At 45.0% G+C, this 22,816-nt stretch overlaps 2 protein-coding genes and 1 pseudogene across 2 annotated transcripts; 2 read left to right on the top strand and 1 right to left on the bottom strand.

Annotated features, from left to right (window-relative positions):
* Positions 1-1,344: 1,344 nt before the first annotated feature.
* Positions 1,345-2,274, top strand: LOC134471237 (olfactory receptor 7A10-like). Its single transcript, XM_063229306.1, has one exon. It carries the CDS (start codon positions 1,345-1,347, stop codon positions 2,272-2,274), a length of 930 nt encoding a protein of 309 aa, XP_063085376.1.
* A 773-nt stretch (positions 2,275-3,047) lies between these two features.
* Positions 3,048-9,631, top strand: LOC134471148 (olfactory receptor 7A17-like; annotated as a pseudogene).
* A 3,504-nt stretch (positions 9,632-13,135) lies between these two features.
* On the bottom strand, positions 13,136-16,390 carry LOC134471026 (olfactory receptor 7A17-like). The gene has a single exon (XM_063228535.1). It carries the CDS (start codon positions 14,607-14,609, stop codon positions 13,590-13,592), a length of 1,020 nt encoding a protein of 339 aa, XP_063084605.1. The 5' UTR covers positions 14,610-16,390; the 3' UTR covers positions 13,136-13,589.
* Positions 16,391-22,816: the final 6,426 nt, after the last annotated feature.

The following is a 22,816-nucleotide window of genomic DNA, read 5'->3' as shown; positions in this document are numbered from 1 at the left end:
AGATTCTCATTTGTGTTAAGCAGTGCATACTTCATGCATGTGTTCAACAACACAGGGAACTTGATTAACACGGGCAATCGATGCATAGTCAGAAAAAAGCAAAAATTAGAAATCACTGAGGTACAGGGTGGAATACTGTCCCTGGAGGTTAACAGAAATCCTATCTTGATGGTTTTCCCTCTTTCCCCTCTCCATACCTTTTCACCCCTTCTCCTATTCCAAGAATTCTGCCTTATTTCACAGTTTATTTCTAATTGGGCTTACCCTATAAGACATTTACCTTTCTAGATCAGACCTATTCCTCTTTCTATTGTGTTCTCAAGATCACCCAGCATCCTGCAAATGACTCAGGTGCATTCTGTTTTATCTGTGAGTAAAATTTAACTGAAAATCAGGGTGCTTTTACTACTTTAAATAACACAGTCATTATTGTGTGAGTTCTTAGCTTAGGAATTGTTTTTTACATTATATATTCACCCATGCTAACACACTTATTAAATGAGCATATGAATAGAACTTGTTACAATTGCACATTTATTGTGACTGTTAAGTTCTTGTACAGGGAACATCTTACATCTTCTATCATCACGACAAGAATATTCCCTTCTTGTTAGGTTCACACTGTAGTTCTTGGTTAGGAGTAATTTTTGTAGGTTGGGGCAGAGAACCTAGTTAGCATGAATAAGGTCCAGGATTCCATGCCCAGCATAATATTCACACTTGTGTGTGCCAATACCCACACACAGGCACACACATACAACTCCTGTCTGTTCTCTCTTTCAAAACTTTTATTTTCTTTATGGAGCCTTGACCCCATTGCATGTTACATGATCATCTCTGTTTTCCAACAGAGGTTCACTTGTTGAGGTATAATTGATATCTAAACGGTTACACATATTCTATACGTTGATTTCTGTGAGTATGCATTTGCAAATCTACACAATCCCTCACCAAAAACTAGTAATAATATATGATGTTCTTTTTTGAATATATTCTTTCTCAACCATTGGGAGGTAGAAATTTTAGTTTTCAGCTTCTGCTCATCATTTTCCAAACAGTTCATACAACATGGTCATCACCCCATATATATTTCTCAATTGTGAGAAATAATTTCATAGGAAATCTACAAAAGACACGATTTTAAGGGCGAAACCTCAGAGAGGCATAGAAATTTCCAATCAGGAATGGCAGGAGGATTTCCCCAGGGGACCTTAAGTTATACAATGACTGCAATTTATAGACTGCAAAACTTAATTTGCGGAAATTCAACCAAACTAGTAATGTCCTTTTGCTCAAAGAGGACTCATGTGACTTTTCTTTTTCCCTGATAGTTGCATCCACCATATGGAAGCAGAAAACAGCACCAGAATTTCAGAATTTCTCCTTCTGGGACTCTCAGAGGACCCAGAGCTGCAGCCCCTGGTCTACGGGCTCTTCCTCTCCATGTACCTGACCACGGTGCTCGGGAACCTGCTCATCCTCCTGGCCATCGTCTCCGACCCCCACCTGCACACGCCCATGTACTTCTTCCTCTCCAACCTGTCCTCTGTGGACGTCGGCTTCACCTCCACCACTGTGCCCAAGATGCTGGTGAACATCCAGACCCACAGCCAGGTCATTACCTACGCAGGCTGCATCACCCAGATGTCCTTTTTCTTGCTCTTTGGAGAGCTGGACAACTTCCTTCTGGCCAACATGGCCTATGACCGCTTCGTGGCCATCTGTCACCCCCTCCGCTACACGGTCATTCTGAACCCCTGGCGGTGTGGCTTCCTCATTCTGGGGTCCTGGATTCTGAGTGTCCTGCATACTTTGTTGCAAAGCTTAATGGCTCTGCAGCTGTCTTTCTCTACTGACCCCCAAATCCCTCACTTCTTCTGTGAACTCAATCAAGTGGCCCAGATTGCCTGCTCCAAAAACCTTCTGAATGACCTCGTGATGTATTTGGCCCCGGTGTTACTGGGTAAGGCTTCCCTCACTGGCATCCTTTATTCTTATGCTAAGATCGCTTCCTCCATTTGTGAACTGTCCTCAGCTGGGGGGAAGAAGAAAGCCCTCTCCACCTGTGCATCCCACCTCTCTGCTGTCTGTGTGTTTTATGGCACAGGCCTGGGCGTGTACATCGGTTCTGTCTCAGCCCACAGCTCCCACGACAGTGCCACAGCCTCTGTGATTTACACCGTGGTCACCCCCATGCTGAACCCCTTCATCTACAGCCTGAGGAACAGAGATGTCAAGAGGGCTCTGCTGAGCCTCTTTGGAAGGAAACTCTGAAAGAATCCGCTGTCTCAGGCTGGAGGGGTGTCTGCCATCACGGGACCCAAACCTCGGGCCTCAGGCTGGGATGCTTTGTGCAGCTGAGAATGAAACTCACTGTTGCCCTGGTTTACTTGGAATTCCCGTTCCTCTGATTTCAATGTTTCTGAAGATATAAGCAGCTCCGTTTAATTAATTACCTTTATCAGTGCAGATCAGTTACACACTGTAAGGCATTTCCTTCTGCACAATCGTCGGAGCAGCGTTGTGGTTTGCTCTGCGTTACTGTTCTTATTACTCTCCATGTCCTGACCCCGCTCTTTCCCCGATTCCTTCCTATTCCTGTTCCGCTCCTGGTCTCCTTTCTCCTCTCATGACATCTGTTTCTTTTTGAAGTTCCTTTGAGGAGAGGAAAACATGACGTAGTGTTTTTTAGAGTCTGGTTTAGTTTGCTTAACATAATCTCTCCCGTTCTATCCATTTTTCTCCAAATGACATCATTTTGTTTGTTATATTTGTCATTCAGTTAATCAATATACCTGCCATCGGTCTGTCTGTCTAATCATTGTGACTGCCCGTGTTTCATCTGCCTCTCTATCCATCTGTCTGTCACCCACCTCCCTGAGTATGCATTTCATCCACATCAGGCCTTCTGATTGGAGCCTTGGCTCATTCCATTCCTGGCTACTGAGAGTTGCACCCCGACAAGCACTCTGTTACTCGGGTGCCTGTGGAATAGAATAATTTTCATGCCTTTGATTATATACTGAGGATGTTTGCGGTTGGTTCCCATGGCGGCCGCGTGGTACTTTTTCTGGAACCTCTGCACTGATTCCCACAGTAGCCATGATTCTGTACGTTCCCTCCAAAGAAAATAAAATTATTTTCTCCCACGCCCACCTGTGTGCTCTCGATGCTCCTATGAAACCGGGGGTAAAACGAACCTCAATATACTTTAGATTTGCATTTTGTAATAGTGAAAATATCCACCACGTTCAGTACGCCCATTTGCACTTATTCTGCTCAGTGCCTGTTCATTATTAGATTTGATGTTCATTTTCGGGGATCTTGATGTATTATTTCACCAGCGTAGCCGGCGTGCTGTTTTGTGGAATGTTTCCGCCATGTCTTGGCTGTGCATAAACCCTTTAATTTCATGGATTCCCACTTGCTGACTCTTGCTGTTATTTTTGTGCTGCTGGAACTCTTTTTGAGACGTCCCTCCCTGACTCATACCCAGAAAGGCTTTTCCTACATTTTTCCTGCTAATTTCAAAGCGTCCAGTCTTACATTGATGACTTTGAAGTGTTTAAAGATAATTTTCGTACACGTGGTTGCTCCTTCTTCTTCTTTTTTTTTCTAAATCAATACCAGGGATTGAACTCACGACTCTGTGCTTGCAAGGCAGGCACTAATGCCGCTGAGCTAAATCCCCAGCCCCACACGTGGTTTCTTCTGCCTGTGAATTCCAGTGTGCCCCGCAGCAGCTCTTCAAAGGCTCTCTTTTCTCCCAAGTTCACTTTTGCAATCTTCACCAGGAACCCGGAGGGCTTTAGTGGCGTGAGATTATTTCCATGTCCTCTTCTCTATTTCCGGGGTGCCCTGTCTGCCCCGCTGTGCAGAGCTGTTTTGTGCCATTGTAGTAAAACTGGAAACTGATTTACAGGAACAGAGAAAGGCCAGGAGCATCTGACTCCCCTTCCCCAGCACCAGCTGGAGGGGTGGCTGGGCTCCTTCCCTCGGCCCCTCTTTGCTCCCTCTCTGCCTCCAGGCCCTGGGACGCTCTCCTTCCGTGCCCTGCTGGCCATCAGCCTGAGTGCAGGCTTCATGGTCACTTCCCTCCGCTTCTCTGGTGCTGCTGCGATGGCCTTTGTGAGCAGAGGAAGGGCATTTGATAGAACTAAAACAGGGCCCCTTATTTACACACGGAACCCCCCAGTCAGCCTTCCAGAAAAAAAACATTCCATTGAATGGCACAAGAAAAATAGTAAGATGGTCATCAATCTTACACACTTATGCTCGCACTGTCCGTGTTTGAATGTCTGTCCACATTTTATGCTTTGATTTTGTAACTTGAACAACAATTTCTAAAATGACAATATGTAATGTGTCAACTAGCGATTTCTTAGTATTAAATTTTTAAAAGTTTTTCATTGAATTGTGTATTGTACTACCCTTCTTTTCTATTTTGTTTTTTCTTGCTTTCTTTAAATAAAAAAAAATAATAAAAGCTCTGTAACTTATAGGAAAGATAAAGCGCTAAAAAGTTTTACTCCTGAAAGGCAGGAGGGAGAATGGAGAAGGAGAATAGAAAGCAGATTTACTGCTGCATAAACCACCGTCTCAGTAAAAGAATCAGCAGGAAGAGTATCTTGTCACAGCAGGCCAGTGTCCCACAGGACAGCAAAGTGAGGAGCCCAAGAGGTAAGGAGAGGGACATAGGGCCACCGAGCCCATATAGGTGCCCGAATGCCCGCCCTCGGGTGGCCCTCAGCTGTGCAGCCTGCGTAGAAGGACACGGCGGTTACTGAGATCTGAACTCTGCCTGGGAGACTGATGCTCAGCTCCTGCCCACCGGCTTTCCTCCCTCACAGCTGAGTGTCCAGCGCTACCCAGTGAAGGGGCATCTGCACGGTGACACAGGACCTCCTTTCTCGTGATTGTGTCCAGGTGTGTCTGGGGGCTCAGCAGATGCTGCAGCACAAGGTGGCAGAGGCTGGGCCCGAGGTCCCCCGAGAGCCAGTGTGCCCCGTGGGAGCAGGCGGTGACCTGGCTGCTGTCTCCCAGCCATCCAGACACAGTCCTGAGATTATCCACTATGCTCTGTTTACTCCTGCTGCTGGCAGGAGTGGTGAACAGTGCGCCCAGTGCCCGGGTTTGCTGCTGACCAGAGGGAGGACGAGAGCCAGCGCAGCAGGAGCCTGAAGGAGAAGCCCAGGCGCCTGCACTCAGGGAGCCTGAGTCACAGACGCCCCTGTGAGGGGAAGCAGAGAAGCCATCAGAGTGCGCCCTGTATGCTCTCTTCCTTTTGGAAGAATGCTCTAATTCACATTATCCACCTGCAAGTCCTTGCTTTAAATAAGAAATACAAAGTGAGGGTCCGCATCTTTGCTCAGCAAAGCATTGCAGGCCCTTAAACACGTGGATTTCCAGCTCTTCCCGCATTTCTGTGCTTTTTGATTGTCCTTGGATTGCTGTGACTTCATACATTTTTATACAATTCCTGTGTTCAGCCAGGAACTGGAAGACTTGATTCTTTTTGATTTGATTAAAACTGATTTAATCTGAATTAAGCTCATTTGTTTATATAAAACCACATAAAAAATTAGAGACTGTTACTTGTATGATTTTTGAAGACTTCCCGTCACATTCTGCTGCTTACAAAAGTCTTTGACAATTTTACCGTGAACTGATAATCTGTAAAATAATTTGTGTTTTGTGTCTTGTCTGACTCATGTTTCAGATTATCTTTTCAACTTTTTTCAATCAGTGTGTACTATATTCATGCATATAGATATCACATTAAATCCAAATTTTAAATGATCTGAACAGCAAAGAAAAAATGATAAGAAATGATGGTGACACTGTGGATATGGGGTGATGTCTGGGCATCAGGGGAGCCTGGAGGACAGGAAGGGGACAGGGAAATAAGCTGACTGGGTGTGACTGTAGGTGGATATATTTCTCCAGATGAAGGTAATCATTATGCATCCCAAGCACACAGTAATATTAAAACCATATCAAAGAATGAAGACACGTCCATCAAAATTAAAAAGTCACTGCCAGAGGTAGAATAATGTTTGTTGTAAGTATAAGGGAGAGGAGACCTGGTTTGTTGATGAATGGGAACCAAATACAACTTCACAGGAGGAAGACATGTTTATGTGTCACAGCATGATTCAGGGATTAAAGCTCACTCCACTAGCTGTGAATTTTTACCACATGATATTCATAATCATAAGAATCACACTAAAGGGCTTCCAAAGTGCTATCCTGGGTTTTTAATTGCACATGTGCTAATAAGACATTAGAAGACAAGAATCTATGTTTTTCAAGAGAAAAGATTTACCAGTGTTTCAATTTTACTGATTAAATACTGCACGTGTGTGTTGTGCTATGACACGGTCCCTCATTATCATGTACAGTCATGATGTTTTATTAAAAATCCAGGACTGATCTGAGGGACAGAGTATTTGCCTAGAATGCAGACAGCCGTGAGGTCAATCTCTATTTGTTTGATTGCAGATAAATAAAATCTGCAAATCTGTAACTATATTTCGCTAAAGAAGAAATATACCTTTACCAATGCAACACTGTAACTCTTTCATTTCTAAGTGTCGCTTGTTTAAAAGTTCTTTCTGCATTTTGCATGTCTGCAAGCTCGCACACTTCGTGTGCAGAATCAGACCCTGTGAATGCTATTACGCATACTGCAGAATTCTCTGGTAGCGCATCTCCCTAATCTCTCTCTCTCCCCCTCCGTAATTCCTTCCAGACTCCCCTCTAATCCCTTAGCACAGCAGATGAAATATTTCACAGCATGCCTCTCCTCTCCCCATGGGGCTGAGCTTGCACGCTGTGGGTGACTATTATATTCTTCCTCGCTCGCCTGTGAAGCTCGCATGTTGCTGTGAAACGCTACTCACCCAGGAGCCGCTTAGCCCCCTGGTCCCACTGAGAGGTGTCCAGGGAACAGAGCAGGCTGCCACACCAGGAGGGGTCTCATCCCTCACCAGGAGGCAGCCCTCCCTGGACTGAGCCCTTGGGTGCAGAGGGTCAGGGGCAAAGTGCAAACCCTGAGCAGAGGCACCTGCACTGCTCGTTGCCAGCTGCCCTCAGAGGGCTCCGAGGTACACAGAGGCCTCTGCTGTCGCTGGACCACGGCGACACAGACCGGCCAGAAACTATGGACTAAGCAGAGGGAATGCTTCTCTCTCACATTAAACGCGCTTAGCTGTTACTGGGGTGTCTGTGTACCCCGTGGTTGATTGTTTCTTGAGTCCCTTGAGTCCCTTTGGTCTCGGGACTACCTTTCCATGAGGCGTTTGAAAGCCTGATGGCATCACTGCCTTTGACTGTGGATACTTTTATTTCTTTTGGCTTTTTTCTTGTTTTTGGAAAGGTAGACACACTGGCTTCCTTCCGCTTCCTCGGGCTCCGTATGAGTCTGTTATCTCACTGGCTTTCTTTCTTCCCTTTCATTTCTGTGTCTCTTGACGTTTGTTTCTTCAAATGCAAACTAGAACAAAAAGGCAACAAAGTTTGTCTCCCTGCTTATTTATTATTCTGCACAGTTACAGAGCGCAGATTCTCAGCCTGGCACAGCAAAGGGGCAGTTACCTGGTCCCCTGGGCTCCCAGTGTGCACAGTGCTGGCCCTGTGGGTGTGCTGGGTGTGTCGGGGTGCTGTGGCGGTGCACACCCAGGAGCACATGCCTCAGAGCTGAGGACCTGGAGTCACTCTCACAACACAGAGGAAAACTCAACCAGGAAGGGCAGGGAGCAGTTTCCCTCTGAGTCCACAGGATGCCTTTGCAACAAACATGAACAATGTGCAAGAAGTGCACACCACAAAAGAGGGGTTCCTGGGGTCCAGCATTCTCAGCACCTCACTCTTCAGCGCATCTGTCTGCTGTCTCCCAGCACCCTGCCCTTCTTGCTGACCTCCACACACTGGTTCCTTGATGGCCTGGAAAATCTGAACCTGTCTCAGGGCATTTGCACTGGCTGTTCTCTCTGCCAGGTAAAATTCCAACAGGTGACCTCCTGGCTTCTGTTCACATGTCGCCTATTCCTGCCTGACTGTGGGCTTGAGGGTGTAGCTTACTGGCAGAGCACCTGCCTAGCATGCCCCAGATTCCAGCTTTCATTGCTAGCAACACACAGACACACACACGTACACACACCTCCTATCCATACCTTGTTTTCATGATGTGTTCACCCCGTGGGGTCTTCTGTGACTATTTCTTTTTCAAGCGGTTTTACTGAGGTGTAATTGATAATAAAAGTCCACTTAGTATGTGCCATTGTGTGGATTGGTGATAGTTTCAAGGAAAACAGGTCATAGACATGTGGTTTTCTTCTCTCCCTGGATTCTGTGTCCATGACTGGGAAGTAGGAATGTTTCTTCATCTGCGGGAGTGAATCATTGTACAGACAGGGGTCTGAACATGGCCAGTACACAAATGTAACAAGTACTTTCTCATTAAAACTGTGAAACGCATGACCTCACAGGAAAAGGTGTAGAGCAGAGCAGAAATTCCAAATCCTGTGGGTATGAGATATCAAAGCATAAGAATTATCTGTAAACACAAGCATGTAAATAAGAGCACTTCAACTATACGGGTAGCATGCATCTGTGTACAGAGCACTGATGCGACCTGCTTTCCCTGAAACTACCACCCATCCACGCAACGGCACCTACTAAGTCGATTTGTATTTACAGTATTGCATCCCCAATGAGGAAGCAGGAAACAGCACCAGAATTTCAGAATTTCTTCTTCTGGGGCACTCAGAGGACCCAGAGCTGCAGCCCCTCATCTGTGGGCTCTTTCTCTCCGGGTTCCTGACCACAGTGCTCGGGAACCTGCTCATCCTCCTGGCCATCATCTCCAAACCTCAACTGTATATGCCCATATCCTTCTTCCTCTCCAACCTGTCCTCTGTGGACATCAGCTTCATGTGCACCCATGTGCCCAGAACGTTGGTGAGCATCCAGACCCACAGCCAGGTCATTACCTATGCAGGTTGCATCGCCCAGATATACTTTGTATTTCTCTTTGCAGAGCTGGACAACTTCTTCCTGGGTGTCATGGCTATTACAGGTTCGTAGCCATCTGTCATCCCCTGAGTTACACGGTCGTCATGCACCCATTGCTCTGTGTGGTGCTGGTGCTGGTGTCCTGGATGGCGAGCTTCTTGCACACCTCATGGAAAAGCCTCGTGGTGCTGCATCTGTCCTTCTGCACAGAGCTGGAAGTCCCACACTTCTCCTGTGAACTCAACCAGGTGGCCCAGCTTGCCTGTGCTGAGAATGTTCTCAGTGACCTTGTGGTGCACTTGGTACCTGTGCTGTTGGGGACTGGCTCCCCGGCTGGCATCCTGTACTCTTACCCTAAGATCGTCTCCTCCATATGTGCTGTCACTTCAGCTCAGGGGGGCATAAAGCCTTTTCCACCTGCACATCTCACCTCGCAGTGGTCTCCTTATGTTATTGCTCAGGTCTAGGTGTGTACCTTAGCTCTGCACACAGGAGCTCACACTCAAGTGCAACAGCCTCGGAGATGTACACTGTGGTCAGCCCCATGCTGAATCCCTTCATCTACAGCTTGAGGAATAAGGATGTCAAGAGAGCTCTGAAAAGACTTTCTGAATAAAACCTGTAAAAGAAGATGCTGCCCAGAGCCTGAGCAATGCTCTTGGCTGCAGGACTTTGGAAGCTTCCAAGTCTAAACCTGATTCACGGATCAGATCATGAGCACAGGAATCGCTCAAGGTATTTCTCCCAGGACTTCGACTGCTACAATTCCAACGTCCCCGTGTGACTTAGTCAACTAGTGCTTTCAGATTTTCTAAAAGCTCATGGTTTTTTCCTTTTGCTTTTCCAGATTCCCAGCATTATTCCAAGCATTGCACCAGAAGTATTTGGAAATTCTCACATACCTGAGTAATCAGCAAGGATGTCTTAGAGGCAACTTCTTCCTGTATTGCATCTCTTATTGCATAATGTTTCTTTCATTTTACTGAAGAGCTCGTGATGGGATTTGCTTCACATCTGGAAAAAGTTACCTTGGAAACTGGTGCAATTTATCTAAAGCTGAGGTCAGTACTTTGCTTCTTCGGGAGTCATGCCTGTGTGTATCAGGGCTTTAATTGCTCTTTTTGATAATGTGGACTTCAACATGTTAGTGCATTGTATGGGTACTCGTTTGGGGCTTTACACTTTTTAGTTTTAGAACACTACATAGTATCAATGCATATTTATGAGAGACAACACGGCGTATGACTCATGCATATGTTAAAGAGCGGTGAGCCCGGCTTGTTGACATATCTGTCACTTTCAGTCTTAATCATGTCTTTATAGTGAGTTAGTTCTAGGGTCCTCTGTCTAACGATTTTGATACATACAGTGCTTTACTGCTGACTGTGGTCACCCCAGGGCGCAGTGGAGCACCAGAATTCTGCCTTCCATCTGACCGTCCCATGGTTCTCACACTCAGGACCTGGCTAGTTTTTCAGCTCCATGTCCAAAGCGCTGACCAGAGCCATGAGCAAAACAAGCCTCTAGAGACACCGACTCCTCCATTTTTCTGGGGCAGAGGGCTTTGAATGCTAGATGACATTTCTGCCCTCATAACAGTGTGGGAACAGGGAGTGGATTGGTGGTTCTTTTAGGTCAAGGACAGGAAAGGGAAGAAGGCAGGGAGGCTCTCCAAAGGCCAGCGCTGAGCCTCTCTGCAGAGCTGTCCTGTGTGGTGACTGTAATCAGCGTCTGTACCTTGGGTGTGACATTGTACCACAGTGTTATGAGATGTTACTGTTGGGAAAACTGAGTAAACCATTCATGGATCTCTCAGGCTTAGTTTGTACATATGCATGTTAACCTACAATGATCCCCAAATTAAAGTTTAATAAGAATTATCAATGATACAGTAAACATTCACGAAGGTTTTCTTGACATATAGAGATTACGACATCTTTCTTTTCCCCTTTGAACTTATTTCTTTTATATATTTTAAGACACAGAGACTAACCTACCTTATGTTTAAATTAATATTCACATATTTTATTATAGTTAAAGCAAAGAAGGAAAAGTGAATGATTTCATCCACTAAAAATGATGTTGTACCTTGTGTCCTTCTAGACAGTGTGGTACAATACAGGTCCTTACGATGGAGCTTGTTTATCTCATCTGTGTTAGAATACTGGGCGATAAAATAAACAGAATTTCGACAACTGAGAAAACAGTGACTTCTGGTATTCCATTGTTACCGCTTTTTCTGTTTTGGGGAGGCAAAGAGGGAAATGGCACACATGAGAACTGTAGAAGGGAGACTTCTGCAGTAACCGAGCACCTCCCCCTCCGCCCTTCATCTCGTCAGCTCCCTCTGGATGCCACTGCACTGTGGGAATTACCTCCTTTTCTCCTCCACTGAGATTACTTCATATTCCCAGTCGCTTTCTTTTAGGACACTGAGTACTTTCCCTTCTTTATGAAGGTCAAACAATGCTAGGTTCATAAAGACCGCAATCCATCCTGTCTGCACAATTTTGCCTGGAACATTCAACTAATTGTGTTTTGAAACTGATTATGTGTGTTAAGGTGACATTCTGACTAATCATAGACGTTCCCAGGGGCCATCACACCCACACTCACACACACCCCAGATTTGTTTGACAACCCATGCAGGAGCACCCTAAATAAACTGAGATGGAAAACTGGTTAAGTAACACGGTGTTTCTCTGGAGATCTGGCTTGAGCCAAAGCCTTGAAAGATTTTTCTTGAGTTAGAAACTTTTCATTCTTTTTCTCTGTTTAAAGTTTCCTCATTTACATATTTAATAGAAAAAATACTTGGAAAAGAGAGACAAAAAGCAAAACAGACAAGCAACAATAACAACAAACCCTAAACAGTCACAGTATAGATTTTCAAATCCAGATGATGGGAATTTAATAACAGGTGTAATATTGCATATTGTGACCTCCAAATGGGTTCTTAGATTACCAGATGCAGACACGTAAAGTAAGGCTAATCCTGGGAGCACCAACTGTTCTCTTCCAAGAACTAACACCGTCTGTGGTGCACTCCTCTTAGCTCTCATATGTATATACACACAAATTTCTGTCTCGAGCCTTCTCCTTCTTGTGGACCTTGAACAGAAACTGCAAAAGCAGGCATCAGAGATTGTGCAAAAGGAAGGACAGTGTGTGGGATGCAACGAAGCCCTGGGACAGGGCTCCCCAAACTTACCTCTGCACCAGAATCCCGGGAAGGCCTGCCCTGAAAGCAAATCTCAGTGCAGAAATGTCAAAAACTGGCCAGAAGTCATTTGCTCAGGGGAAACGCTAGATTTGCCTGCCATGTCATGGAGGATCCTGAAAACACCAAGTAGCAACTCACACCTGGATTCAGACTTGGGCGGTGCCCAGCAGTGGTCAGAGGAGCCCCCAACTGTGCGCTTGCATTTTTGATGAAAATGGTGTCACACCTAACTACTGAATTTTAGCACAGCTTCCTGTACAGCAATAGTCAAGTGATACAATAATCAAAAGAAAAAGGAACTGAGGATAATTAAAACCATACGCCAATAATCTTGAAATTTATTTGTATATTTAGTGACAAGATTCATAATGACCCTGCTATGCAGCTTATTTAAAGTAACTGTACTACATGGTGACTGCAGTGAGATTCCACCCCAGACACGGTGGAAGGACACGCCTGTGTGCACAGGGAGTGGGTGACTCTGAGTCCCACGACTGGGCTGAAGACACAGTCCTGTGTCAGCCAGAACATAAAGACTGGACTATTCCTGGGGGAAAGGAGATGCACAGGGCCGGGGTTAGCTCAGTGACAGGGCACTGCTAGCATGCATGAAGCCCTGGGTTTGATCACCAGCACTGGAAAGGGGGAAAAAAAGAATATATACAGGATAATATTGATGAGGGTTCTCATTTAGAGTGAGGGACAGTATCTGTATTCAGATCTAGACATTCTGACCAACAGAACAAAGAAGGTAACTCAGTGTAACAATAATGTGTACCAACCAACTGTGAAGTCAGATTATTAAATTCTCTTCACCTGGACAATGCTTCACAATACACCGGGAAGGAACAGAATACAGACTCAAAATCATTTTCCAAAGCAATACACTCACCGACTTCAAAAATTTATTGGTCATATTAGAGGTCATTCCAGACTCTAAAGTCATATGGAATCAATCAATTTATTCAAATTTGTAGCTGACTTTAATTGCCAAGTATAATTGTCCTCTACTAACAGCAAAATCCTTCAAAGTTGCTGTAGAACACAAAAGATATAAATTGAACATGATACGCTATTGTATAACAATTTTTCATAAGCAGTCTGCTTTGTTCCAGGGCAGACATGAGAATTTCCAAACACTTCCGATCCAAGAAGGGGAACAAGTTTGGGGGAGTAATAAAAGGCACTAGAAAGAAGAGAACACTTAATAAAGTGATTTAATTAAATTATCTAGAGAACTACATCAAAGAAATGGAAATTACAGGCGGTAAAGGGAAAAACGTCTTGCACAATCTGATCAAAGGATCAAAATTCTGACTCCAAAATTTGAGGCCCGAAATGAGAAGCATTTCTACCGAGGTGGGCCAGCTGGTCCTCTGCTCGTTGCCCTCCCAAGAAGTCCTCTCAGCGCTCTCTTGATGTCTTCGTTCCTCAGACTGTAGATGAAGGGGTTCAGCATGGGGGTGACCACGGTGTACATCAGCGAGGGGACTGCAGTAGAGCGCCAGTCTTGGGTGACAGCAGAACTCAGGTACACGCCCAGGAGCGTGCAGTAAAACAGGGAGACCACCGAGAGGTGAGAGGTGCAGGTGGAAAACGCTTTGTTCTTCCCCCGAGCTGACGGAACTGCACGTATGGAGGAAATTATCTTAGAGTAAGAGAACAGGATGCCAGCGAGGGGACAGATAGCCAGCAGCACTGCAGTAACATATATGGCCATGTCATTGAGAAAGGTGTCAGAACAGGCACGGTGGACCACCTGATCCAGTTCACAGAAGAAGTGTGGGATTTCCAAGTGGCTGCAGAAGGACAGACGCAAAGCCATGAGGGTGTGTAACAGGGAAATCAGGACACCCATGATCCAGCAGGCTAGAACCAACAACAAACAGAGCCAGCGGTGCATGATAACCGTGTAGTGCAGGGGGTAGCAGATGGCCACGTAGCGGTCATAGGCCATCACCGTCAGCAGAAAGATGTCCAGCCCTGAAAAAAGCATCCAAAAGTACATCTGGGTGATGCAGCCTGCGTAGGAAATGAGCTGGCTGTGGGTCTGGGTGTTCACCAGCATCTTGGGCACAGTGGTGGAGGTGAAGCCCACATCCACAGAGGACAGGTTGGAGAGGAAGAAGTACATGGGCGTGTGCAGGTGGGGGTCGGAGACGATGGCCAGGAGGATGAGCAGGTTCCCGAGCACCGTGGTCAGGTACATGGAGAGGAAGAGCCCGTAGAGGAGGGGCTGCAGCTCTGGGTCCTCTGAGAGTCCCAGAAGGAGAAATTCTGAAGGCCACGTAACATTTCCTGGTTCCATGCTTTGGGTATAACTTCCAAAATAAGAATGGAGTGAGAAAAGCAGCATTACCAAAGGATGCATGACTCACCTGACATGAATGTTAGCCTTTTTGCACTAAGGTGGGTAGAACTCAGGGCCTCTCACTTGCAAGTTAGGGGCTCTTGCTACTGAGCTACACTTCCATCCAGATCTCCTAGAGTCAGGAAAATAATTTCTGTGTTTTGCATAGATTTTTACCCTTTAGCAGATTCCAGCTACAGTATAATGTCTCATTAAGAAGTTCTATCTCATGAGCAAAGTGTCAATATTGTAAGAATTTATTGAAAAAAACATATGTTTGAGGAATATAAATTGACAATGGCCCATGTTCAAGGCATTGTGTCGAAAATCAATGAACAATGAAGGAGCCATGGCTCCAGCAAGAGGTGCATGCCCCAGGGAGAGAACAGCCAGCGTCTCCCAAGATCCACACTATGTTGGTACTTAGGGTGCTGGGAAACAAAGGAACCTGCTCGCCTCCCTGGTAGGCAGCCGTGAACCTACTGGTGTGTGGGCTGAGAATCAAACATCCCCGCCAGGTTAGCAAACAAGAGCCAGAGGTCTGCGCACCTCTTGGGAGGTTGACCACATGCAATACAGCAAACACGGGGGATTTCCTTCTATTATCTCTTTGAATGCAAATATTGTTATCAGTGTTTTGCTTTGTTTTGATTAATTGCATGGCTCTATTCAATACTCTGTTTTGATAGGTTTTATAATGTTCTGTATTTGGTATGATTTTGTTGTACCTGATTGAAAGAACAACTATTGTGAAGATAAGGAGATATACTATGGTACCTATTCCTGTTATCCCCGTATCCTGCTCTAAAGTTGTGGAACAATTTCACTGCATTGTCTCAATTGGCTTTATTCTGTCTTTTCCTGTTGTATTTTACTCCCTTCAAAATAAGAGAAGGTTAAAAAAACAATGAAGGAAAGCAAAATCTCTACAGTAAAATGATAGACGGGGTATAAACAGTTTTGTAAAACTCTTATGTCTGATGATGCTAAGTGCTGTTTTCCTGACCTTTTCCCAGGAACAGTCAGCTTGTAAAGAGAGAAGATGATGCTGGCTAGGGTTTTGAATGACGCGCTGGCCCCACAACACTGGGAAGCACAGAATTCTCAGCAGGAGTGAATGGGAGAGAATATCCACACCACATCATGAGCAGGAGGGAAAAGAAAGTGGAAAGTGGGCTGCAGGTCTGAAGTCTCCTTCAAGGATGTGCCCCCCTAGGAGTATAAAGACCTCTCCCGAAGCCCATCTCCACCCACTGTACCACCTCCCAGTAGCTCTACCGTGGGGATCACCCCTGTAATGCATGTTGGTTACAGGACGCTTCAAGATCCAATTGTAGAAAATGTGGTGAAAACAGATGGAAAGGAGAGTTGGTGGGGTTCTGTGTTTGCTGATTATTCCCAGAAGACCAGGGACAAAGTGACATTTGCACAGAAACACCCAGAAAGACAGGTGGGGAGCAGGAGGGCTTCGGGGGCTGTGCACTGCTCCCAGGAGGAGCAGAGGGTCAAAGGCGCTGGAGAAGATGCTTCTCTCAGGAGCTCATCACTAACAAGGAAGCCCTGTGACCAGGGAGTGAGAGGGGCCACCTGTGACACAGAACGAGGACTGACCTGTGTGCAGAGGCGTCTGCTCCTCCACTGGACGTGGAAGTGGAAAGGTCACTGATTCCAGGGTGAGAGGCCAGCTCTGCTGCAAGCGAGACCTCGTCTCTGGGAGAGAAAAAGGTCGCAGGTGTGGGTCTGTGCTGGTGTTTATTGGGGTGCCTGAGGCCTTCACTCCTGCACCCAACTCCTGCTTTTGACTCCTGGCACCCAGAACAGTGTGCAGCCTTATTGCTGCTGAATGTTCAGGACAAGAGGCGGCTCTCTTTCCAGCTGCTGTAATGTTTGCTTTGATTGGTAGAGTCAAAATCCCCCAGGCTCTGACATACGCCCTTGGTTACCTCCTGTGCTGCCTTCAGTTCTGGCTTCTGTGTTGTGAAGGGGGGACCAGCCCCTCTCCTCGGAAGCCTGCACTCACTCCTGAGTTACTAGTTCACACACACACACACACACACACACACACACACACACACACACACTGAGCACATCAGGCTTAGATGCAGGAATCACAGTGAGGACTCCTGTGTAAATAACACGGTTTTCTCACACCGGGCACATATTACATATTACAGAGGGACAGACATTCAGCAAGCTGTTGCCATCAGATGAATTTCCATTCATTTTCCATTCCAGAGGGCTGTGGTTTGCCCTCTGTCTACAGAAACATTTTAAAAGCATAAAACATCCACTCAACCAACAGAGCACACAGAACGGAATGAACCTGAGGGATTAAAACGGTGTTAAGATTCAGGGGACTCCTGGGAGGGCGGGAGCAGGAAGCCTCTTCCTCAGCTGTGCAACCTTCCCGCTCGCCTTAACCCAGGACCAGAGACAAAGGGCAGCAACAAAGGCTTCCAGGAGAAACGGTTCTACTGTGCTTTTAGTGTCCAGCGTCTACAGACTGAACAGCTCAGGAGAAAAGTGGGCAAAAGGAATAAGCCAACCATTCAGAAGAGAAAACGGACGAAGAGCTTCTGGTTTTAAGCATTTCATAAGAAATGAAGACAGAGCTCCTCTGTCCGTTCCGCGTTTGTCTGGAGGACTCGTGTGTATCTGGTCCCATTGTAACTCAAGAATCCCATCTGTGAATTTTTACTTCCAGCATTTACTCCCTGTCCTTGTGAGGCTTTGGGTTTTGATCTGTCTGTCTTCCTCTCTCTATGTCTCTGTCTCGCTCTCTTTCTGTCTCTGTCTCTATTTTTGCAAATGCTCATCGATGTGCTGCACTGAAGTCTGCATTCTGATCATTCCCAAAGAGCATGTGTTTCCCCGTGTTCTGCATAACTTCTATGTGGTGGCACCCTGGAGTCTGTTCCTTCACACTGAAAACCTTCCTCAGTGTGATTAAGCCCGGAGGACATCAGGGCACACACACCCATCCCCTCACAGAGTGGCTCTGCCTTTACACTTCTAGATTCAAATGAGAGAATTTTACACACATGTTCTGTTTTGTATTTCCACAAGTAACTCCTGGGTGCCAGGAATACAGGTGCTGTGTACAAAGCAAATTTAAGGAAAAGGAGAAGCTATGAGAGAAACAGTGAGACGGGGAGACTAAAGCAGGTCACACAGAGCAGTGTAAAAACATTGCTATTAAAGATGCAAAATGGTTATGGATAAGAACCACAGTAACCAAAGACCTGTAAGAAACTAACATACAGCTGAGTTAAAGTATCTGCATATATCATTTTAGGCGGATGTATTTCAGGGGTACACAGGCTCTGATTCAATCTCCAACACCACAAAAATCAATAGCTAAATTCTTTCTGTGTATGTGTTAAATGTATTTCAGAAACAAACATAAGCTTTATTCAAATGAATGCAATGTCTTCTAGGTGATGACCAGAATAATGTGCCTTGTAAAAATTCAAATATGTATATATTTCCACCAGCAACTTACACACAAATTTAAAAGCTAAATGGCAAACAGTGAAGGTGGTAAAAATCCCCAATTCCTATGTGTAGAGAAATGTAGTTGTGGTATTCTCTGTTTGTTCCTTTTTTTGTAAGACTCTCTTTGGTTTACACCTTCTGCCCTGAATAACTGAAAATATAGCACGTAGTATACTGACTATTGTTATCCTAAAATCATTTTGTTATGAATTTTAGTTTTTCATAAAATAAAAACAGAAGCGTCATTAAAAAGAGTACTCACCCCCCCCCACACACACCTCACTGTGCAAAAGCGAAGATTTTACATGGACAGTCTGCTATACAGGGAATTGCTAACAAACCCACAAATACATTCAGAGTCAGCAGCAAGAAAATAACTTCCAGCAAAGTTTATTACTACAATATCCTTTTTAATCTACTAAAGGTTCTCATCTGACTTCTCACATGAGGGAAATAACTGAAAATGTGGACAGTACCTCCTGTACTGGTACTGCCAGGTTGGATCTTCAAGGATAACTCTGGTCCAGAACTCTCTGATGCAAAGCTGCTGCAAATAGAAACACAGCCTACAGTGTCCATCATAAACACGAGGAGACACAGCACACGTCAGACTCTGTCCCGGCACAGCTGATGGCCTGTGTCTACACTCCAGGGATGGCAGGGACCTCCGGACATATTCTCACAGTAAACTGGAGCCTCCTTATTTCTTCCATCCCACTTTTAATTCAGCTTCCACGCCTATTCTTAAAGGTCAGCAATTACCCTTTACTTCGGACACAGGCTGGAGACCTGGAGATGGAGACTGAAGCTCTGGCCCCAGACAAGAAAGACACAAAAGTGAAGCCTAGATCCCCAAACCAGGACAATCCGTTTAGAAAAGCACCCTGCCCGCTCAGGGCTGCACATTCTGCAAGACGGTCAGCGCAGGAGATGTTCCTGTCTCCCAGCAGATTCTCCCTTGGGCATCAGCAAATTCCCTCTAGTCATTCCAACCCCCGTGGGATGCTGCTCCGCACAGAAAATGTTCTCTGAAGATGCTTTGTGACAAGAGCTCAGGTGTAAAATCGAGGTGAATGCAGACTTCACTCCCCCTTTGCCGTAAACTCTCTCGCTTTTGAGAGGTCTAAAGTTACATCTTGTCCCAATCCTGTGTGTGGGTTCCAGTCAAAGTCTAAAATCAAGGAGCCTGTCCGACATCACCGAAGCTTCCATTTTTCCCAAGGACAAGTTCATGTCTTCCACAGCTTACAACATATTCAGTAGAGAAGAAAATCGCTTATCAAGTGTGTGGCAATTATAAGCAATTTTCAGACTTTTAGCCACACTTCCTTGATAATGCAATTGATCATGACATCATTTAAGTTTTATAAATGTCCATTCTAGTGGCCACTACCACTAAGAACCTTTTTCTAACTTTGCAGCTCTTGGGCTTACAGGGTCTATGTGGATCTGTCAAAAGTAACAAATGGTAAACCGATGGGCTCTCATTGGAACCTCTCCAGATATTCCCAGCTCTCATGCCCTAAACTGTGCTCCATGACCAGAATGATTTTCTCTCCAAAGAACACTTGGGAATACTTTGAGAAACCCCCTTGTCCCCTGGAGGGAGGTCCATCTGGCGCCATGAGAGTGGAGACCAAGGACGCTGCTCAGCATTGGACAGAGCACAGGACAGTGTCCCCCACCAACGCCCAGCACAAGCAGAAGGAGAAAGGACCCCAGGAGATCCCGTACTAATCAAGACTCTTCCAGGTTCAGTGTGCAGAGGATTTGTGTGGGAATTTTGTTTAAATGCAGATTCTCATTTTTTTATTTTAAAGAGAATAAAATAAAAGAAAACAAATCAGAACAGAACAATGCAAGCAATACCAAGCTTCACAACCAGACAACAGGTCACCAACAGTGGCTACTATAATGTCTTTTGGTTTCTTTGAAATAGTTGACCATGCCTTCACACACAATAATAGCAAACAAAATAGTATAAAACCATTCAAAAGGATGAAAGCATTACAGGACTGCAAAACCAGATAACAGGAAATGAACAATGGTTACTACAATATCTCATTTTCCTTAAAAGTTGTCCATACCGTCACACATAATAAAATCAAACACAACAAGATAGAACCAATCAAAACAAAAGTACAAAGCATGGTAGGACTTTGAAATAAGATGACAGGAAATCAGCAGTGGCTGTCAAAATGTCTCATTTTCTTCAGAATAGGTGTTCATACCATCACACATAAAAAAATCAAACAAAACAGAATAAAACCAATTAAACAAATGAATGAAAGTGTTATCAGGCTTCACAGCATAATAATAGGAAACTAAGATTACCGTACTTTATCCCTTTATATTTAAAATAGCTGCCCCTACCATCACACAGTGTAAAGCCTAACAAAACAAGACAGAACAAAGCCAAACCTAGCAAAATGGTGTAAACAATGCAAGAGTTCAAGACAAGACAGTAAGAAATTACCAGTAGTTTGCACGTTTCCCTCCCAGGGGTTTCCTCCATTTGCTTTTGGATACCACCACCTCCTTCTGTTTCTTATGCTCGGGGTCACGCGTGTGAGTTCGAACTGTTTTGGCCATGAACATGATCTCCAGTTGCGTCCATTTACCTACAGGAGCCCTGAGATTATTCTACTTTATTGCTGGGAAGCTTTCCACTGCCTAATAATACCATATCTTTCTTATGCATTCTGTAGTTAATGGGAAAGTTACTCTTGGTTTTTGTTTGTGTTTTTTTTTTGTTTGTTTGTTTTGGTCTCCTGTCACATGGAACAATTGTTTTCTCTCCTTTGATTTTCAGTCTATGAATTTCCTTTCCAGTTAGATGTGTTTCTTATATAGAGCATATCAATGGATCTTGATTCCTGATGCCCTCTCCCTGTGTTTCTTTTTATTGCTGATCTGAGGCCATCTACATTAATGGTTACAACCAGCACACACTGGTCTGCCTCTGCCCTGCTGTCCTCCTGCTATTGGCCCCCCACTTTTCCCTTCATTCAGTTGCCTGTCTTGTCTAGGGATCCTCCTCTGCTGCTGTTCCTTGAATCATGCTTTATCTCCCTCTAGAATATTCTTCAGCACTCTCTGTAGGGTTGGTTTGGTAGTCATGAATTCCTTCAGGTGTTCTTTATCATGGAAGTATCTTTTTTCCATCAACTTTGAAAGATAGTTTTTCAAGGTACATCAATCTGGGTTGGAAGTTGTTTTCTTTGAGGGTTTGAAACACTTCCCTCCAACCTCTCCTTGACTGGATGCTTTGTGCTGACAAGTCTGCCGTGATTCTGATGGGTTTTCCTTTATAGGTGATCTGTCTCTTTTCTCTAGCAGCTTTTAATATTCTGTTCTTGGGCTGAATTTCTGGGATCTTGATTATTATATGTCAGGATGTAGATTTACTTTGGTTATGGCCAGGTGAAGTCCTATATGCCTCACTTATAAGCATGCCAGATCCATTTCCCAATGTTTGGAAAGTTTTTTTCTATGACTTCTTTAAATAGCCTTTTAATTTCATTTGTGTCCACTTGCTAGGTGCTGGGGTGAGCCCAAGGATTTTGCTTTTGTTACCAGTTTCTCAAGGGTGAAGGATAGTGGGGAGAAGATACTAGAGGAAACTTTGCTAAAAGTACAAATGAATTGGAAAATACACAGGCCAAGCACCATTTCAAAGGTTCAGTGAAGTTTCAGATCTGAAAATTTCTCCACATAATCAGAACACTGACCCAAATACAGAATATGTAAAGCGACCCAGAATCTTCCTATGTTCCCAATTTGTCTTTCATTCTTTTTGGGATTTTCTGAGTCAGATAATTTATTTGATGATTTTTAGATATTATTCATTTTATTAGTACATATTTGTACTTTGTGCAGCTTTACTGGGAAGGAATTCTGATCCTGGATTCCCCTGGATTTTTAATCTGAGCTGTATAACAAGGAATCAGCAGGAAAAATTTTCTGTGGAGAGCAGAGTCCCATAAGGTTTGGAAAGGCAAGAGGGAGGGACTAATGCCTGAGGGAGAATCTACTGGGAGATGCGAATGTGTCCTGCACTAATTGTCTTTCAGAATGTGCAGTGCTGAGCTGGGCAAGGTGCTTTTCTAAATAAATTGCCCTGGGTTGGGGTCTGAGGCTTCATTAAGGCTGCTGTCCTGTCTGGGATAGAGCTCCCATCACCAAGTCTCCAGCCTGTGTTCGAGGTGCTTACACAGAGACCTTTTTTTGAAAGATTCCATCCAGGTGACCCCAAGAATTCCGGGGGTGCTGAAGGAAAGGCTCAGAGGGACTGAAAGCTAGCAGAGTTTGCTTGAGGGACTTGCTTGAATTTGCTCACTTCAGGGCGAATTTGCTTTAGGGTAGAGAGCAGGCAATGCTGCAGACTCTTCCTGCTCAGTTAACTTCAGTGTTCAGTTACATGGTAAACACAGAGGCATCCCTGGAGCTCAGCACTGCCACAGCTCACAGCTGAGGGACAGTGGAAACTTAGCTACAAGAGGAAGCAATAGGACCAGAGTGGCTCCAGGTTACTGTGAGAATATGTTTCTGCGAACCTGGAGCACAGACACAGGACCTCAGCTGTGAGGGGACAGACGCTGATGTGGGCTGTGTCTCCTCTTCTTGATGATGCACACTGTAGGGTGTGTTTCCATTTGCAGCATCTTTACATCGGAGAGTTCTGGACCCGAGTATTTCCTGAATATACGACCTTGCAGTACCAGTACAGGAGG

Source organism: Cavia porcellus, unplaced genomic scaffold (assembly GCF_034190915.1).
Source record: "Cavia porcellus strain 051 isolate PalLab524CR breed Dunkin Hartley unplaced genomic scaffold, mCavPor4.1 scaffold_17, whole genome shotgun sequence".
Taxonomy (NCBI): domain Eukaryota; kingdom Metazoa; phylum Chordata; class Mammalia; order Rodentia; family Caviidae; genus Cavia; species Cavia porcellus.
This window is presented reverse-complemented; position numbering and strand designations above follow the sequence as displayed.